The 19,979-nt window shown below is 39.1% G+C and overlaps 1 protein-coding gene across 5 annotated transcripts in view; it reads left to right on the forward strand.

The window, feature by feature from the left end:
* nckap1 (NCK-associated protein 1) overlaps positions 1 to 19,979 on the forward strand; it is a 67,480-nt gene that overhangs the window by 7,164 nt on the left and 40,337 nt on the right. For 2 of the 5 annotated variants that reach the window (XM_004917909.4, XM_002932013.5), the window contains exons 2-4: positions 9,059 to 9,076; positions 12,637 to 12,747; positions 19,799 to 19,891. In XM_004917909.4, the coding sequence (XP_004917966.1) occupies positions 9,059 to 9,076; positions 12,637 to 12,747; positions 19,799 to 19,891 (222 nt within the window). The remainder of the gene's footprint in view (positions 1 to 9,058; positions 9,077 to 12,636; positions 12,748 to 19,798; positions 19,892 to 19,979) is intronic. The other 3 variants (XM_004917910.4, XM_002932014.5, XM_004917911.4) reach the window with 2 other exon arrangements.

Genomic DNA, 19,979 nt, shown 5'->3' on the forward strand with positions numbered 1-19,979 from the left:
TAATTTGAGAAGCAGATGGTTGGATTCTTTAAAGATATTCTATTTATTTCCATTAGAATCTTAATTCTTATTGGCTGCAAGTGTTCTAGTTGCATCATTAAAGGGATTGTCACACATTGCGGCAAACTTAAGGTGGCCATACACGGGCCGACTATAGCTGCCGATATCGGTCCCTTGGACCGATTCGGCAGCTAATCGGCCCGTGTATGGGGAGAGCAGAGCGGCCTGGCCGACCGATATCTGGCCTGAAATTGGCCAGATCTCGATCGGCCAGGTTAGAAAATCTGGTCGGGTCGGGGACCGCATCGGCTCGTTGATGCGGTCCCCGATCCGACTGCCCCATTGCCGCCCACATAATCCGATCGTCTGGCCCCAGGGCCAAACGATCGGATTATTATTTTTTTTACCTAAATGGTCCCCGATATCGCCCACCCGTAGGTGGGGATATCGGGGGAAGATCCGCTCGCTTGGCGACATCGCCAAGCGAGCGGATCTGCTCGTGTATGGCCACCTTTAAGCCCATCAGTGCACACATGGGGCAGATTTCAGCTTGAAAATGCATACTTTTGCATTTTCACACCAAAATTCACCTTGTGTATGCACTGACAGGTCAATGCATACACCAGACAGGCACAGCGGGAACCTATTGGCTTTTTACTCTGCTGGTATATCTATGCACATTGTGTTTCACTGCTGGCTATACACTGCTTGCCAATGAGTTTGCCTGATTTGGCCACCCAGATCATGGGCCAGTTGGGCCTATGCAAGCTATTGCATTATACAAAGGAGCCTACAGGCCCAATGGATGAGGTCTGCATCAACATGCCAATGTGGTCCTTATCGGACTGAAGAATCAAACCTCCCTAATTGATATCTGGGTAATTTTGTTTTTATTACAGAGAAAAAGGCATACTTTTTAAAAATTAGAATTATATGCTTATAATGAAGTCTATAGGAGATGGCCTTCCCAAAATAAGGAGCTTTCTGGATAATGTTTCTGGATAAGAGATCCCATACCTGTATCCCATACCCCCTTCCAATTTTTTTCCTTTGGGAAAAATAATTCTACTCTAGATCCAAATAGGGCATTCTCTCACTGGAACAATCTCAATGAATATGTAATTAACAAAATATAGCTTTTTTTTTTTTTTTTCAAGATGTTGCTTCTCCATACAACAGTAGGTCACATTAAATGGAGGGAGAATTTGTGCAATGCAGTAAGAAAGTGATCCACAAGCAGTGGCTCTTGACCCTTGGATGTTGCTCCTGGTGCCCCCAAAGCAGGTAGTTATTTTTGGATTCCTGACTTGGTGGCAAGTTTTGGTTGAATAAAAACAAGATTTACTACCAAATAAAGCCCCTGTAAGCTGATAGGGAGCATAGAGGCTGCCTAATAGCCAATCTTAGCCCTTATTTGGCACCTCCATGAACTTTTATGATTCTTGTGTTGCTCTCCAAGTCTTTTTACATTTGACTGTGGCTCACGAGTAAGAAAGTTGGGGACCATATGCTGGCCATACATGTACCGATATTATCGTACAAAACAAGGTGTCCTACAATATTTAGTGCGTGTATTGAAAAGGCGACCAATATCGTAAAAGCCTTGGATATCTATCGTCTCGTCAACCGGGCAGGACAGCAAAGGCAAACGTTTAGGGCTAAATTGTCAGATAGGGGTAGAATTCCTATTGTTTCTACCTCCATATCTAAAGATTCAGCTCAATTTAGCAACAAGTGTTAATTGTAAGAACTACCCAGCAGCCCTTCCCTCTTTCAGTGATACAGAATGGCTGAGTAATAAACCATGCATCTGGCAGTTATATAATCATATTTACAGCCAAGCCTGAAGCCAGTAGAGATATGGTGCCAGTGTCACAGCTGCTAGATAAAAAAATGACTTATTTCTTGTATTGGCTTATAGTTGCCAGCGCCTCCTGCCAAAGCCCCGCTGCTTTTTTTTAAATGTCCATTCAGTTTGTCACTTAGAGGCAGGCATGGGTAAATTAGTCACAGATAAAATATGTCTGATGCAGAAACAGGTTAAACATACATATAATAAAACTTTAAATGCATATTGCAGAATCTCATATGATCGAATATATTAGTAGTATTTAAAACATGACAATATATTTTACAGGGTTGTTCAGTAATTATTCCTCCTCTCCCAATTTTACTTCTTTGTTATAAACATCAGGCTCCCTGTATTTTTGTTATGTTAAAGGTGAAGACACACAGAGCTACTTAATAGCAGCTACTTGCCACGGCTACTAAACGCAAGAAAATACCCTGCCATAGACAATACTGCGAATTACCTGCGGTAAAACACACGTAGAGACAGTTATCAGTAAATGATCAGCATTATATGTTTCTGTAGTTGTGACAAATAGCTGCTACTAATAGCTCTGGGTGTCTTTACCCTAAGGGCTGTGACACATGGGGAGATTAGTGGCTAGAATGTAAATCACAGGTGGGATGGCATACGCGGTGCTGCGATTTGCCGAAGTTGCCTTGAGAGGAAACTCCAGCAAATCACAGTGCCGTGTATGCCATTCCACTGGCGATTTACATTCTATCCAGTGGGATGGTATTGCGGGGAGATTAGTTGCCACGACAACAGAGATTTGTCGTGGCGCGACTAATCTCCCCGTGTGTCACAGCCCTAAAGGTCTAATGTACCCTCAGATTTTCTATGGGGGAATTGTTATTAAAGAGGAGTATCTATGCTAGCACAGACTTTTGAAGGCTGTGAGTACATAGGGAATTGCTACTACGATGTCCCGCAGTCACCCAAAGTTGATTTGAGAGGCAACTATGGGTGACTGCGGGACATTGCAGCGACGCGTATGCCATCCGACCAGCGTTTTATATTCTAGCCGGCGGGATGGCATTGTGGGGAGATTAGTCGCCTGCGACAAGGGAGATTTGTCGCAGGGCAACTAAATCTCCCCGTGTATCACTGCCCAATGGTCTGGTTTGACGCCAAACCTCCTACCGGGGTATGGGAATCTTCTCTGCTAAAACACATCAATCTTGTAATAAGCGATTGATATGTTTTACCTGTAGCTATTTCCATTGATGCTGGTACAAAGATTTTTTCCGGTGCTCATGGGAGGGTAATGTCCCACAAGCCACAAAAGCGCAGTATGTGCCACCACCCGTGGTAGGTTTATTTGTTCATCTATGTTGTTGCCCTGATTGCATAATGTTCTAATGTTATTTATTGTGGTAGCTTTGATAATACATCATATTATATATTGCAAGGTGAGTGGTCCCAAACAGTGAAATTGGTTGGGGGGTGAATCCATTGAGATTTGGCAGAGAGGTACCATTTGTGCTTATATTTCAACCTGGAGCATTTCACTCAGTTGTAATTGCCTTTCATGGATACCATTCACTTTATTAGAAAATGCTTAAAAGCACAGCTGTGAGTGTCAGTTTGAAAATGTTCTGGTGTATGTTTTTGCCCCAAAGCACTTACCCTAGTGCTTTATCATTTAAGTAAATGTAAAATAAATGTTACTTTATTTTATAGCAAGCAATACATTGCCAGAAAGGGACCCTGAAGGTTTTTATTTTTGTTATAGCTGTTGCCATACTATGAGCTAAAGGTGGAATTGAACCTAACAAGTTTGAAAACTTTTGTACGCAAGCTGTAAGGTGCTCAACTAATGTGTCCACCCCAATTGTTTATAGCAGGGATCCCCAACCTTTTTATTTTTTTCACTTGTGAGCCACACTCAGAGGTAAAATGTGTTGGTGAGCCACACAAGTATGATAAAAGTTCTTTGGGAATGTCAAATAAGGACTGTGATTGCCTATTTGGTAGCCTAATATGGAAGCCCCATGTGGGCTGCAGAAGGATCTGCTCGGAGTAAAACTGGGTTTCTGTGCTTCAAAAACTTACCTCCAAGCCAGAAATGTGAGCAACTTACTTGGAATCTTAGGATCAAATACAAGGTAATGTATTATAATTACAGAGAAAAAGGAAATCATTTTTAAAAATTAGAATTATTTGCTTATAATGGGGTCTATAGGAGATAGTCTTTCCTTAATTAGGAACTTTCTGGAAAACAGGTTTCTGGATAAGGAATTCCATACCTGTATAAAGGCAGTGGCCAAAGTTGCCTCTCAAGGAAGTTCATGTGACTTCGGAAAGCCCAAGCGACACGTATGCCATCCCACCATCGATTTACATTCTTGGTGGTGGGATGTCATTTTGGGGAGATTAGTCATCTGCAGTAACAAAGATTTATTGCGGGCGTCTAATCTCCCTGCATGCCACTGCCTTAGGGCCTCGCGAGGCAACTTCGGCGATTTGCCGAAATCGCGCTGCTGCGTGTGCCATCCCACAGCCGACTTATATTTTCGCTGGTGGGATGGCAACTCGGGGAGATTAGTCGCCCGCGAACAGGGAGATTTGTCGCGGGCGACTAATCTCCCCGTGTGCCAGAGCCCTTAAGTATATTGTGAACTCTGTATGTTTGCTGTTTTCCTACACAATTGATAATTCTCTGAAGTTTGTCAGTCAGGCCTTTTTGCTTACTTTAGAACCCATATGAACTGAGGTTTCTGAAGTTCATAATTAATTGTTTTTAATTTTCTATTAAATGTTCTGGCCAGCCAGTATTTTATTTTTTAATTGTAATATGTTGCTAGGGATATAACTGGTTTTATCTGAGCATGATGGTTAAGCAACTTGGCTGAAGATATTATTGTTGTCCTACAGGCTACATGTCTGCCCTAAATAATACCAGTTATGTGACTGCTGAAAAGACTACATCTGGAACAGTGGGGGATAATTTGGCCTTCTGTTTGAAGTCGACATCTAGAAAAAGATCATCAGAAGGGACAGTCAAATTGAATTGTGCATAGGAATTATTAATGTCTTTTTTTTTTGGCTAATAGTGCTTCATTGGAATTGAAAATGATATATTTAAAACACCCTTGCAGTGAAATCAGTATTCCAACACCCCCTTGCAAATATGTTTATAATGAAGGAATGATAGCAACAAATACAGAAAGATAAAAAGAACTAACCCTAAAACTGCTGGGGAAGCATTTAGTTGTTTGTATTTGTTTGTATTGTTCATTAGTGTTACCTGGATCTTTCAAGAACATGCTTTTATAAAGGCAGAAAAGAAATAAAACCTTCTTCAAAGCTTGTATTTTTAGGGGCTAAACAAAACTGCCTGAGTTACAGATAGCTATGTAAGAAACAAAAGACTGTATGAATATTTATTAAATCATGCTCTCTACTGAGTTGTCTTTTAGGGCAAGACCCTACAGAGAACGACTTACTCGCCCGCAATAGATCACTGCTATCACGGGCGAGTACCCGCTCTGAAAAGGGTTTCCACCAGCAACTATACAAGCCCCTGGTAAAAAGCCCTTTGCATCGCTTCGGTTTCGGAAGTTGCGCAAAGTTTCCCCCTGCAGGCAATTTCGCACGACTTTGGAAACCGCGATCTATCACAGGTGAGTAAAGGTCCATATACGGGCCCCAGGGCCAAACGATTGAATTATTATTTTTTTTTTTTACCTACACAATCCCCAATATCGTCCATCCGTAGGGTGGGGATATCGGGTGAAGATCCACTCGCTTGGCGATCTCCCCAAGCGAGCGAATATCAACGTGACCTAAAGTCGCTCCGTGGGGTCTTGCCCTTAAACTACATCCATATTTATAATTACCCCTGTTTGGTATCTTTTTTAGTTTATTCTGCTTTTCTAATTGTATCCTGTCCCCTGTCATGTAACCGTAGTTATCAGAAAAATAATTGATTATAAATTCTGACTTTCTTGGGTCAGTTTTCCTAAACCTGAGTGGAGTTTAAGGGCTCTGGCACACGGGGAGATTAGTCGCCGGCGACAAATCTCCCTTGTCACGGGCGACTAATCTCCCCGAACTACCATCCCACCGGCAACTTACATTTTCACCGGTGGGATGGTAGTTCGGGGAGATTAGTTGCCCGTGACAAGGGAAATTTGTCGCGGGCGACTAATCTCCCCGTGTCCCAGATCCCTAAAGGCCTGTTAAGGGCTCTGGCACACGGGAAGATTAGTCGCCCCACCGGCGAAAATGTAAGTCGCCGGTAGGATGGCACCAAAAATGCCTTGCGAGGCAACTTCGGCGATTTGCCGAAATCGCCTTTGCAGTGTGTGCCATCTCACCGGTGACTTACATTTTCGCCGGTGGGATGGCAATTCGGGGAGATTAGTCGCCGCGGGTGACTAATCTCCCCGTGTGCCAGAGCCCTTAGGGATTTGAGTCTAAATTCTGTATGTACTCTATCATAATGTGCTGCTTTTGAATGTTGTCAAGCGTGGTTACAAATATACTGCACCCCCTCTTGTGCTATGATGATTGTAATGCAGACTTTAAACTAGGATGTCTTCCTTTGCTCAGTTAGTTATTTTGAGGGTTTGTGCCCAATTATACGACTTGGTCGTTAATACTTTTGTGCTCTTTCACACATTTATACCCATGCAAATGTTTGTTAAACCTTTAAAGTATATTATATAAATCAATCATAATTCATTCCAGATATACATTTTAGAGACTTTATGTACCTCCTGGTCATCTGTCTTGTGTTGCTGCCTGTATTGTACCGCTGTGCCTGTCTAAGTTGCGTGGGAGATGCTGATGCTGACACTATTTTACTTAAAAAAAAAAAACCCATGTAGGTGATGAAATATATGTAAGTCTTCAGCAGTACCAGTACATTCTTGGAGCAGAAGTTCTGTAGCAGCTGGGGAGTTGTAGGTTGATCTGTAATTCTGCTGCAAATGGTTGATGGAGCTGACCCTGACAATGTGATTATAGCTAGTTAAATATATTTTATTAGGAATTACCGGTGAGTGTGAAGCTGTATATGTGGTTTAGCTTCAAAGATTTACCAAGATTTGCCTTGCATTGTATTGTTTGATTAAAACCAAATTATTTTGTTCCATTGTTTTCTGTCTGCCAATTTCTCTTAACCACAACAAAGTCAATGCACTTGATCCAGCTAAATCTGATTTCCAATCTCTTCAGCTTTTTGGTCTGAAACAAATGCACGTTATGTGTAGAACTTACATTTCAGGCGCTTGTCACAAAGGGTAGCCATTATTCATAGCTGGCTAGTAATTGGCTTTATTGTTTTCTATTATGTGCCTGTAGAAAGAGATTGCTAGCTAGCTTCTTACTTCCCTGTGTGACATGCAATAAAATTACTTGTGCAAGATACTTGAAAATGCTTTATAGCCATATCGTGTAGGCATTGTAACCTGTATAAGTTGCATACAAATGAATGGAACTGTGGTAATATAACAAGTCACTTTATATAAACTAATATATATATAAAATATAAGGGCCTTGCTGGTGTGTAATTACTGTTCATTCATGTCGTACATGTGTTTGGATTAATGTAAGATTGTTTAGTGCATGAGTACAGTATTTTAAGGGTTCTGGCACACGGGGAGATTAGTCGCCCGCGACAAATCTCCCTTGTCACGGGCGACTAATCTCCCCGAACTACCATCCCACCGGCGAACATGTAAGTTGCCGGTGGGATGGTACACGCTGCGCAGGCGATTTTGGCAAATCGCCAAAGTTGGCTCGCGAGGCATTTTCGGCAATTTGCCGAAATCGCACCGCCGCGTGTGCCATCCCACCGGCGACTTACATGATCGCCGGTGGGATGGCAACTGATGGCTCTCTGATAGCAACTCGGGGAGATTAGTCGCCCGCGAACAGGGAGATTTATCGCGGGTGACTAATCTCTCCATGTGCCAGAGCCCTAATGCGACATCAAAAGAAGTCAGCTGGTATTCATTTTATTCCAATAAAACATGGTCAGATGCAGTTGTTGTTAAAGGGGAAGTATATTCCCTTTTTAGCATTGTTCACCATAAGGGTGAAGACACACAGAGATACTAGTAGCAGCTTCTTGTCGTGGCTACTAAAATAGACAGTGCTGATCATTTACTGATAGCCGTCTCTATGTGTGCCATTAAAAAGCCATTAAAAAGTAGCTGCTACTAGTAGCTCCATGTGCCCTCACCCTAAGACTACTTTGAACTATTGAACTATACTTTTTTTTTGTTTGTACCCTAAACAGGGCAAATCTGACATTAGATTTGCAGTAATATTCTGCTTTGGTTTTACATGCATAATCATCACATCATCTGTCCTTTGAGAACTTTGAGAAACCTCTTTTTTGGGGCTCTTGCAGGCTTTGCAAAAAGGAGAAGCTACTTTTATTTTTTATTTTTTTATTTTTTTTTTTGAGATCTTGTTAAAAAAGGGGTATACTGCCCCTTTTATGATGATCTTGCTGAATGTTGGTGTCGATCAAGATTTAATCGTAATGCATCACATTAAACACGTAAATGCTATTACAAGTATGAGAGCCATTATCCAGAAACCAGTTATCCAGAAAGGTCCGAATTACGGGAAGGCCATGTCCCATAGGCCCCATTATAACCAAATCATTCAACATTTTACAAATGATGTCCTTCTTCTCTGTAATAATAAGACAACACCTTGTACTTGATCCTAAATAAGATATTATTAATCCTTATTTGAGGCAAAACAATCCTATTAGGTTTAGTAAATATTTTAAGGTTTTGAGGCTGGAATTACTCAAAGATCCCTCATGTGGAAAACCCCAGGTCCCAAGCATTCTGGATAATAGGTCCCATACCTGTAAAATTGACGCATCTTGGCTCTTTGAGATGAGTTTTTCTGGCTCCTTTGCTCCTCATTTGTTCGTGTAATCAACAAAAAGTAACTGGGTTAGAAATTCATTTGATAATGTCTGCAAAGCACCCACCTCTAATTCTACAAAGAAAAAAATATCACACTGTATGCCAAATGTTAATGCTGCTGCTGGGCTTGAAAGTTCTTGTTCTAAATGTGTAATTGTTGGTGTAAATAGCAATAGTAAAATTTGAAAGAATTGCCAGAAATGTTTAATGTATCTGTCTTTTTGTAGTGCTAAGCTACTCTTGCATGTTAGAGTCTAATATTCAATGTTTACATGTAACTTTCTCTCTTTTTATTTAAATGCTTCCTCAGCAAGGACAAGTCTGGAAGGTTTGCATTACTTTTCACCTTCCCTTTGCCCGCTTTGAAATCAGCCTCATTCTCCATGACTTCTCTCTCTCTGTAATCCAAAGCACAGCCATAAAATTCAGCGATGTAAAGCTAAGTGGCTATTAGCCCTGTCACTCGTTACGCACTACATGATCTGCCAAGCATGGAAGGTGCACATATGCATGCAGCACTCTGAGTGACACATTTGGTTTACAGCCTCTCATACAATATATTATATATGTATATAATTTAATACCAGCATGACCCCATTTTTGGCCTGTATTCTTTTACATTTAACAGAAACTGACTTTAACTGCACTTGATGGCCTGATTCTTTTTCCATTCCCTCTTAACATCTTGTGTTTTATTAATATCGGACATGTTTAAATGGTAAGAAAGTAAATGCTATACCAAATGCCATAATGGTCTTAAAGCAACAGCTCAGGTTTGAGTCTCATTGCAAGAGTTAGACTGGAGTGAGCTGCAGATTACTCCTGCTGTGAAATAACTTTCTATGTGGTTGATATTTTTCTTCATTTATCCAGGAATACGGATAGTGACTGGCACACAGGAATTCTGCCTTGTTCTGGAAGTTTCTAGTCTGTTTATCACTAACCTGGCATACAAGTTTTTATTATTATGTTAATCATGTCAGAAAGCCAAACGTTAGTGGATCTTGAGCAGTTTGTACAGTCTGTGGTCAAATTGCGTTGATTTGCTTGGAATATCCCTACACTACACTTTAGTTTTAGGCATGTAAATAGGATCTAGTATATTGCATGCTCCTGCAGAGGTATTTGCAATACATTTGCTGAACACAACTTGGGAATGTGCAGCCATTATAGGGGACATATAACCTCCAATATAACATTATATTAAACTGCTTTTTTTGAGCAATTTTGCAGTGTACATGATTTTTTTTTTTTTGGGTGGGGGGGGGAGAGGAGGCGAGGTCTATTAATGTGGACATATACCCTTTTTAAAAAGTACATTTGCTCAGGTAAGGCTCTGCATCTTCTCTTATAAGGAGCTGCTCTTTTAAATTCTGCACCCCTGGTTGAGCTGACACCTGGAGGGTACATCTCTCAAAAACACAGCTTTTCTTTCTAAGCCCCCTTGTCAGTAAAAGATAGATTCATTTTATAATTTCACTTTGGGAAAGTATAAAATCATCTTCTGCGTGACCAGTACTTTGAGCAACTTAACTTCACTTTTTTGTACAATGTAGGTCTTTCTTAACATTTAGGGGGATGTTTTTACCTAAAGGAACTACTTAGCAACTCCCATAGACACCCATTATTTATTCCATCTTTAATTTAAACTGACCCTAGTAACTAGTAGTGGTTTGAATGACAGTCTGGAAAATAAATAGGAGAGGGTCCCAATTAAAAACTATGTAATTAAAATTAAAGAATGTGTTCAGATTGCCACATGTTGCTCACCCTTGGCAACCAGATAGCATTTTAAACCTTGATTTATGGGGAGCTTGAAGAGAGACACCAATGTAATCAAAACACTGATAAGTGAGATTTTGTCAGTTTAGTGGTTAGTCTATCTATAGGGAGCTACTGAATTTAATGGCTCACGTCAAAAAGGTTTTTTGAATTTAATAATATCAAAAAACATAATCACATGTTTGTCAGTTTGGTTAATTATGACTGAATTGTCTGAGTCATTTCTTTTGCCTTTGTATTGCATTTTGTAGGATCCGATTGAAATGCAGGACTGAATGTTTGTTTTGCTGATACCCTTTTATTGGCTATCATGGGAAGTCATTAGTTGTCCGTGAATGGAAAGAACATATTTCCATGCACAGGTATTCTGCCTGCAGAGTGCGTAACTGGATAAATAAAATTTTTTCATCTATTCTTTCCAAATCGCCCACCTTAGGGCTTTTTGGCCCTCAGGCAAAACTGACCCATGTGTGAGCAAATTTAACTTAGTCATTTAGGCAAGATTGGAAGCCTGAAGAGACTGCTTTCCGATAGGTGTATCAATTTACATGACCTAGCTGTGTCATCCACTGATAACATTACAGCATATTTACACCTCCACCAAATAAAAATGCAGGTATGTCTGTATTAGAATAGCAGTTGCTTTTGCGGGCAATTCCTACATTGATTGTCATTGATTTTTACCTGAGACAGTTCTAAGTGCTTTTAAAATTCCACTATTCAATAATTAAAGTAAATGTGACAATTTGGAGATATTATTAGAAAAAAATCCAACAATTTTAAAGGTAATCTTTATAGACATCCTAAGTGCTTTAAATATTGCTGCTTTATAAAGTGCCAATTCTTTTATTCATGTTATAGGTCCATTAACCCTGGGGCAGGGACAAGTTGGGAGTTTCCCCAATTACCTCTCCTTTGCCATTTATAGCTTCTTCTTCCTTACAGATTCACATTGCCACTGACATGGGAATAATATTATAGTGTAGGGCAAGATCCATTAGGGATCTGTACTGGATCTGTAGGCATACACAGAATATCTGAAATAAAAACCATGGGGAAAATGTAATTCTAAGCAAATTTCCATTATACATTTAATACATATTTTCAGTTGTTTTAAAGTAATTTGTAAATGTAATTGCAAGTAAAGGCAGTATTTATTTACCCTCTCTGTGGCTGACTTTTAAACCAAAATTACAGAAGTCAGGTATGCTCCATAAATTTGAATTACTGTCAGCTATCAACATTATTTCAGGTCTCTTAGCTAGAGTGCTGAGAATGTGAGAACAGCTACTGCTTTCAATAGCAAATAACAAAGTAACGTCAAAACCACTTAATATAGGTAATGTATGTTTGTTGGAAAGTGGCTTTGGGTGGGGGCCCTGTTTAAGAACTTGCATGAATAATCAAATAGAAATATATATTTATTTGTCCAGTTGCTTCCAGCTTGTTAGGCCTAATTATAATAGCCAGCAGTCAGATCACATGGGGACCCATTCAGGGCTTTAACTTGCATACCACATTCATATACCAGTGCAGTCTTCAGCACCTCATTTTTGGCCTAGCCCAGTTGATGTCTAATCAAATACTGACCACATAACAATTGGTGAGGCTATTTCTTGGTCCCATATACATGCTATAGTATGTTGCTCAAAACAGACAAGGTCAGCAGTTGTGATGTGTCTCTAGGTGAGCACGTGTATTCCGACTTGTTAGTCAGTGACACAGATGTGGACTTTCATGCATCAGAATGCAGGGTGCAGACCACAGAATAACTACATTATTTTTAGAATTTATTTTCACTGTTATTTTTTCCATCATTCTTACTACTTCAGATTTTGATAAATCTCTTGCTTTTTTAAGGAATAGCTTTTCATTTCTCTTGCTTTCCAGCACTATCCAAAACATTTTTTTTAAAAATATACTTTTTCTTTGTAGGACAAATATATTTACTATATATTTTCCGCTCATTTAAATTTCAGCACTGGCAGCCCCTCACATTGTGCCTTTTTCTTTTAAACCTTCATCTGTCTCTGTGCAGTATATCCATTTGTTAGATAAGGAAAAATATAAAATTCTAACGTTTTTTTTCCTGTGATTGCTTGCTAGGCATGTGGAGACCCCAAAGCAAAGCCTTCTTATCTGATCGACAAAAATCTTGAATCTGCTGTCAAGTTTATTGTCCGGAAATTTCCAGCAGTTGAAACCCGCAATAATAATGTAAGTAAACAGTAACATTTGCTGTTACATTTCCTGATTGATAAAAGTTGGAACTGTCATGTTCATATTCCAAAATAAATCTTAATGCAATTGTAGCTGTGTATGAGGATGTGGTCCGGGCACCAGTAGGGGCAGATTCTGGTGTCTGGATGGTGAAAATGTATTACTCTGCAGATGCACAGCAGAGATGTACTGCGTGCCAAGGCTGGGCACATCACTGCCTGTTGGCTGATTCATTATAAATTTGTTACCTGAGGGTTTCAGAACAAAAATGCAAATCAAAAATAAGACCAATTGCCAAATGTATTGCAATGCATTGTCTTTATAGTACAAATAGTCATCAAGTGAATTTCCCTTTTAACTTGTTGGGAATTTTCAAACACATCTCTGGCGCTCAAGTGTATAAGACATGTTTATGACTGATAATGATAAAATTGCTTCTCTTTATGGTTTAAAAGTTCCCTTTTTTTTGTAGTTGATAGATAGTTTTGCTTACAACATGTATATCACCATGTTTGTATTCACTGGGAAAAATGAATCAAAACCGAAAATACTTCTAGGGTTATTTCATATATTTCAAATAAAATAAATTTTTGTTATGGACACTTTGAAGACTCACAAGTAACTAAAAAAACAAAAAGAAATTGCCGTAGGCTAACAGAACTTGGGATGAGGGTCCACTTTTCTTTGTCTGCAAAGAGATAAGCTGATCTGCTCTCATCCACTCCTGTGTGTGTCTTCACTGATGGGCACAGTGTCGGTATATGTGCTGACACATGGAGTGAATTTCGGTGCACAAACACAAAAGGATCCACTTTCGTACTGAAATCCACATTGTACGCCTGAGCAGAGGCTGACGGTGTGTCTGTTACTGAAGATACACAAAAAAAGCAGATAAAAGCTGGCCATGCACATTCAGATTTGTCTTCTTCTGATGAACGTTTAGATATCAATCATACCTTTAAATGCAACAATCTAAAACTAATACTCAGACTGCAAATGTAGGCTAAAGCTCTAAGAATAACAAATCGAAGGATGTTCTGAACATGAAATAGTTGGCAGACACCAATCGTATGAAAGTGACTTCCTGTAGGTCACCCAAGGATATCATCAGATATACACTACATGCGCAGATTTTATCATCATCCAACCAAAATTTTTTAACCTGGCCGATCGACTAAACAGATCGCCATGGTACGAAAATTAGCAGTATGATAATTCAGAGCCCACACACGGTAAGGAAATCGTACAATTTTATCGGTGCGCGTATGGCCAGCTTTAGGCTAATGTTACATGGGCTGGGGCTCCACATTTCTCTGTCTGTTTGTGCCTTTTGCTTACTATGCCAGCCTGTTGGCATATATAGTGTTGATGTCCTGAGAGTTCCTATGTTTAAAGGAACAGTAACATCAAAAAATTAAAATGTAATGTGCTGCTGCCCTGCTATGCTATGAAAAGCTACTATATAAATAAGCCGCTGTGTAGCAAGGGGTCAGCCATTCAAGCTGGAAAAAAGGAGAAAAGGCACAGGTTACATAGCAGATAACTAGTAGATAAGCCCCATATAATGGGGGTTTGTCTGTTATCTGCTAAGTAACCTGTGCCTTTTCTCCTTTGAATGGCTGCCCCCATGGCCCCAGCAGCTTACTTATATAAACTATAGTAGTCTTTCTGAGGCAAACACATCAGTTGTAGAAATGCAGGGCAGCAGTACATTATATTGTCATTACTTTTATACACTTTAATTTTTTTGTGTTACTGTTCCTTTAAGGCAGTTTTATACGTGTAGCATGAGGCCCATTGATTACCTTTTGTTTCCAGAAGGGCGTTTGGTTTTTCTCATCCAAACCATGAAGGGGGGGGGGTTTAAGTTTTGTTTTTTTTTCTTCTGTCTAGAGCTCCACATTATTTAAGCTAATTTAGCTTATAGGTTAGATTGACTGGGTAAATGATAAGGAGAGTTAACACTGGCTTTTTTCTAGTGATGCAGATTTGCTGATAGGAAAGTGTCTTTTTAAATGCACCATCATCTAAAATCAGTTGTATATATTAGAAATTTGGTTGCATGCTTTTTATGTTATATTTTTTTGAACATCTTCATCAACTCTTCTTTTTGTGCCACATCTAATGTCTAGTATTCTTATGCTGTTGAAGTTAAATCCCTCCATGCTACCCAAATCTACCTCTGAAATTTTCTGGGTTTGACCTCCATCTTCCCATTGCATTGAACATTAGCACTTTGTTGCCCCTCATTGCCATTTAAAAGTGTTTGAGGGAAGCATGCTAGACTTGGTGGAGTAGGGCTGTGACAGAGTATTATAAAAAGGTATGGTTTTTGGCCCTCAAATTTCAATTGGCATTTTAGCTGCTGGGAATGGCAAATGGTACTGTCACTTTATGCCTTATGACTATTAACAGTGTTTGTATTGGGTTGTATTAGATTAAATAACCTTTAATCTTCTGACTCCAAATAGTCTTGGTATACACTCATTATGCAGGTATTGCTATGATTAAGCCAACCAGGAAACACGACCTGAATCCTTTGGCAACCAACACTGCATTTTTTTGCCACAAAAGGACTGTCAAACTGGCAGTTGCATTTAATATGCTGGTTGTGAAATAATTACTTTGCTGGTTTCCTTTAACACTGGCCTGATAGAGAGTGAGAGTCATTCTTCACATTTCTTTGTTTGGCTCCTCAAGATCAAACACGTTTAGTTAGCCAGCTCACACAGTACATGTACAGTATGCGCCATAAAGAACAGCAAGCAAACCTGTTCTCTGCTGTTAATCACAGCTGCTATGCCATTTACTTTTGTTTTGAAAGTACATGATTTTCATTTGCTTTTTTTGTAAATTAATTGAAGAGTGTATGTGGAGAGAGTCATTGGACTTACTATTTATTTGAAAAATAAATCTGGGACGCAAAATACTTACTGGTTGCAGTTTTCTCAAGATTTTTATGGGAGGTTGAATCCACGTATTTAAATATTGCCTCTGTGCATGCCATTACCCCAGCATAGACTGTATGTATAACAGTTTACTCCAACTCTTAAAGGTACATTAAAACCAATATTTACATTTGATATTTTGTTGCTTAACATAACCTATCTCTCCAGTTTATTTACTTAGTAAATGCTGTTGCTTTCTCAATACTCCTTAGGGCTCCTGTGACAAGCACTTGCCTGCCTTAGTAATGGAGAGGAATGTGCACATGCCTGCCTAGGGTAAACCAAGTTTGCTAACCATTAATATCCAGGGGTCATGTACTCGGTGACTGCCCCAAAGAGCCAACATCGCTGCTATTTTGAAGATGGGCTGCAAGTGGCCTTGGGACACATCTTCTATACTGACTTTTGCTTTTGTATGTGTTATCATTAACACATTCTATTTATAAAATGCCAGCATATACCACAGTACAGGTATGGGACCCATCATCCAGAATACTCAGGTCCTGGGGTTTTCCAGATAAGGGGCCTTTCCGTAATTCGTATCTCCTTACTTAAGTCTACAACAAAAAAATATTAAAACAGTAATTAAACCCACTAGTCTTGTTTTACCTCCAAAAAGGATTCATTTTATATTAGTTAGGATCAAGTAGAAGGTACTGTTTTATTATTACAGAAAAAAAGGAAAGCATTTTTAAAAATTGGAATTATTTGATTAAAATGGGCTCTATGGGAGATGGACTTTCCGTAATTTGGAACGTTCTGGATAATGGGTTTCCAGATAAGGAGTCCTATGCCTGTACTATACAACACATGGGTTGGCCTTTAACTGAATATGGCCTGATTTCTTTATAGGACTAGTATAATATTTGTGACTGTGTATGCTGGACTGTACTTGCTACTTTCTATGTTTCAATTCTGTGGCTTCTGCCATAGTACCTCCTTGTGTTGCTGAGGATTCTGTGGACCAAGAATATGTTGGAGCACCTGAATAGATGTGGAAACCTTCTTTCTAATGTTAAATATGAAGGCGTAAGTGAAATACATTTAAAGTGGTATTGCTTGCCCAGGCACAATGTGTGATATAATTGAATGTCTGGAAGAATATGTAATAGTAACAGTCGGTATAAAATTCCAGTATTTTTTTTTTATATTGAACCCCAAGAGGGTTTAGCAGCTAATTTGCTCTTTCTCTGTAATATGATGCTTATGTGTTTGAATTAAGAGAAATTGTTTCAGTACTGTGTACATCAATACATCACATTCAGAATATGAAAGGTAGATTAGTCTCAGGCTAATAGCGCCTGTAGGGTTTTACATTGGTGAATTTCAGCTGCAGGTTAAACACTGAATCCATGGCCCCTCTCATTTTCCTTTTTCTTTTTTTTTAAATAAATAAAAAGTACCAGTCAGTCTATATACAACAAGCGACTACTTAGCGCCATCTGAGCTGTTTCGGCTGAAGTGTGTGTCTATGAAAAGAATTTGCACTTGAAATTTAACCCACTATGCTCTCATAAATGCAAAGAGCAGACTTTTCCCATTTGGTGTAGGAGGTTTTCTCCCCTTGTAACTTTTCTTTTAAATCAGAAACTCTCTATTCTTGGCTCCGTGCCCAAAACTGGCTCATGAAAAGCAGGTAAAACTAGTTATGGCATTGGGTCTTGTATGCAGGAGCTTTGGGGAATTGGATTTGAGACGAATATTGGTTAGAACTTCAGTTGCTGCTAAAGCTATTGTAATTGAAAAGGAAGAGTATATTGGGCAGAGCTATACAATGCTGTATTTGCAGCGGAATGGAAATTGAATTTGGGCCTTTTGCATATTTATAAAATTTAAGCGGCACAGCAAAAAAAAAAAAAAAAAGTGTTTTTCTTTCTAGCTTCTCTTTTGCTATTAATAGATTAAAAGATTTTTTAAGAACTTAAGGGCTGTGATAAACGGGGAGATTAGTCATGCCGCGATAGCGAAGATTTATCGCAGGCGACTAATCTCCCCATTTGCACTGCCCTTAGTATTGCCTATGGCAGGGTATTTTCTGGCTTTTAGTAGTCGTGACAAGTAGCTGCTACTAAGTAGCTCTGAGTGTCTTCACCCATAGGGTCATGGCATATAGGGTAATTTTGTCTTGGATAGACAAATCTCCCAAAAATGCCTTCCCCCTATAATTAGCTTTGGATTTCTACTAGTAAAACACAATGGTCCCGCTCAGTCATGGGAAAATGCGAAAGAAAGCAATTTCCATCAATTAAGCCAGGTCACCACGAGAAGTGCGTTTTACTTGCAGCGATCAAAAGGAAAGTGAAGGGGAAGACATTTTCTGGAAAGTTGTTGCCTCTGGTAGCACAGATTTAGTGTGATAAATCTCCCTCATGGTTTGTAATAATTCTCTTTTTGTCAGATCTCCACTATGGTCCTGGAATCAGCATCTGAAGTTGTCTTGTCTCATATTATTGGGGGTGTTGGGGCTGCAGCGCAGTCTTGTATTGTTGCAGTTGTACAACAAGTGTACGCAGGCATTACAAATCGTAAACACAAACAGGGATCCAGTTATTATAAATTAAAAAAAAAAAAAACAGTAAGAATAAACGAAAGTGCTAAGAGTTACGATACATGTTTGGAATGAAGTCCCTCCCCGAAGAGCTTAAACTCTCTGAAGAACCGTTCTGAAGCATCTCCAATCAAATTGCTTGCTATTACCATGCAGTATAAGCTATGCTTTGCTTCAATGTGCTGCATTATTTTTTCTCTCTCTGTTTCTCTCTATCCTAACTCTCTTACAACTCTGCTCATTATTCCTGTGTGTCTAACAAAGTGTTTGCTTCTTTTTTAATTTTGTTTATTTTATTTTGTGTCGCTTGTGTTGTACTGTGTTGGAAACTAGTTCTAGGTCATTTTACTGTATTTTATGTTTGTATCTACATTTATTTTGCATGCGTAACGTGGCTTTGCCTGGATATTCTGTTTGGTAAGTTCAGAATTTAATGTGTCTTTACGCTATAAGATTTAAAAAAAAATCTTTCCTTTTTTTCACATTCAGTTAAACTCTTTCCTCTTTGTTCACTTGTGGACAACTGCTTTTCTCTTCATCCTGTGCACAAAACCTCTCGCATAGCCTTGTGTTACATGTTCAGTAATTGGGGAAAGAGACACGTTTAGTTAGGGCTGAGGTAGAATACTCAAGTGTTGCACTGTGCATTGTGTGAAGTATTTTGACAGTTCTGCACTTTGTAAATAAGATTTTTGTATTTAAATATTCTTAGATCTCAGGGTATGTGCTGTTTTCAGGACAGGTGGAGTCATTTTCTTATACCAGCCAACGCTCCTCATTATGAGACCGTCCTTGGGGGGTGGAGTTGTGATACATCTGGGTGTGGCCTGAAAAGTTCAGGGTCAGGCATAAAATAAGTTCTAAATGAGGGTTGTTGGTGCTGGTATGAGTTTTATGCCCTCCACATTTCCTTTTGTAAATTGCTCGGTATGGAAAGTGCGTGATATTTGAAGCATGCAATGTACACCTGCCCCCCCTTATGTTTTAATATGAACCAAATATTATAATGGTGTTTGTAACACAGGCAACTTTTATTTAACAAAAGTTGAACTTTATTTGTATTTTTCTGCCCCACAGTATACAGAACACTGCCCTTATTCGGACATGATTTAAAAGGCATAGTAAACCCTGGCTTAAATATCTGTTTTATCTTATTAATAATTGATATAGTGACCGATATCAAACTCCTCTGGTCTATTTATTGCTTGGAAACAAGCCAGTGGCCTTGTTCAAATAAAGGAATTGGGTGAGATTCAGACCTGTTAGGGTGTTCATTGTTATTAGGGGACACAGTAATGCTTTGAGGGTGTGAAGCCCTGCATCACAAGCTTTAAGGGTTATCTCTCTCTTCTGTGAGATAGATAACATCACAGGTGTATTGAGGTAAGTAACACCTTTTGCATTCTTTTTTTTTTTTTAACCAGAGAGTGGTTTGATTCAATCCATTGATAATTCTCTTAGCTAACAGGGTTTACTATTCCTTTAATTTCTGAATAAATGCTGCCTGTGCACCTGTTCATGAAGAGTTTACATGTCTGTTTTACTTCTGCAGCAACAGCTTGCACAACTTCAAAAAGAGAAATCTGAAATTTTGAAAAACCTGGCACTGTACTACTTTACCTTTGTTGATGTTATGGAATTTAAGGTGAGTTCTTTAAGTCCCCAAGCTTTCTATATTATACTTATCAGCATGGAGCTTTTTTAAAATACCCAAATAAAAGTCTTCTGTGAAG

The sequence above is a fragment of the Xenopus tropicalis genome, chromosome 9, assembly GCF_000004195.4.
Source record: "Xenopus tropicalis strain Nigerian chromosome 9, UCB_Xtro_10.0, whole genome shotgun sequence".
Classification (NCBI taxonomy): domain Eukaryota; kingdom Metazoa; phylum Chordata; class Amphibia; order Anura; family Pipidae; genus Xenopus; species Xenopus tropicalis.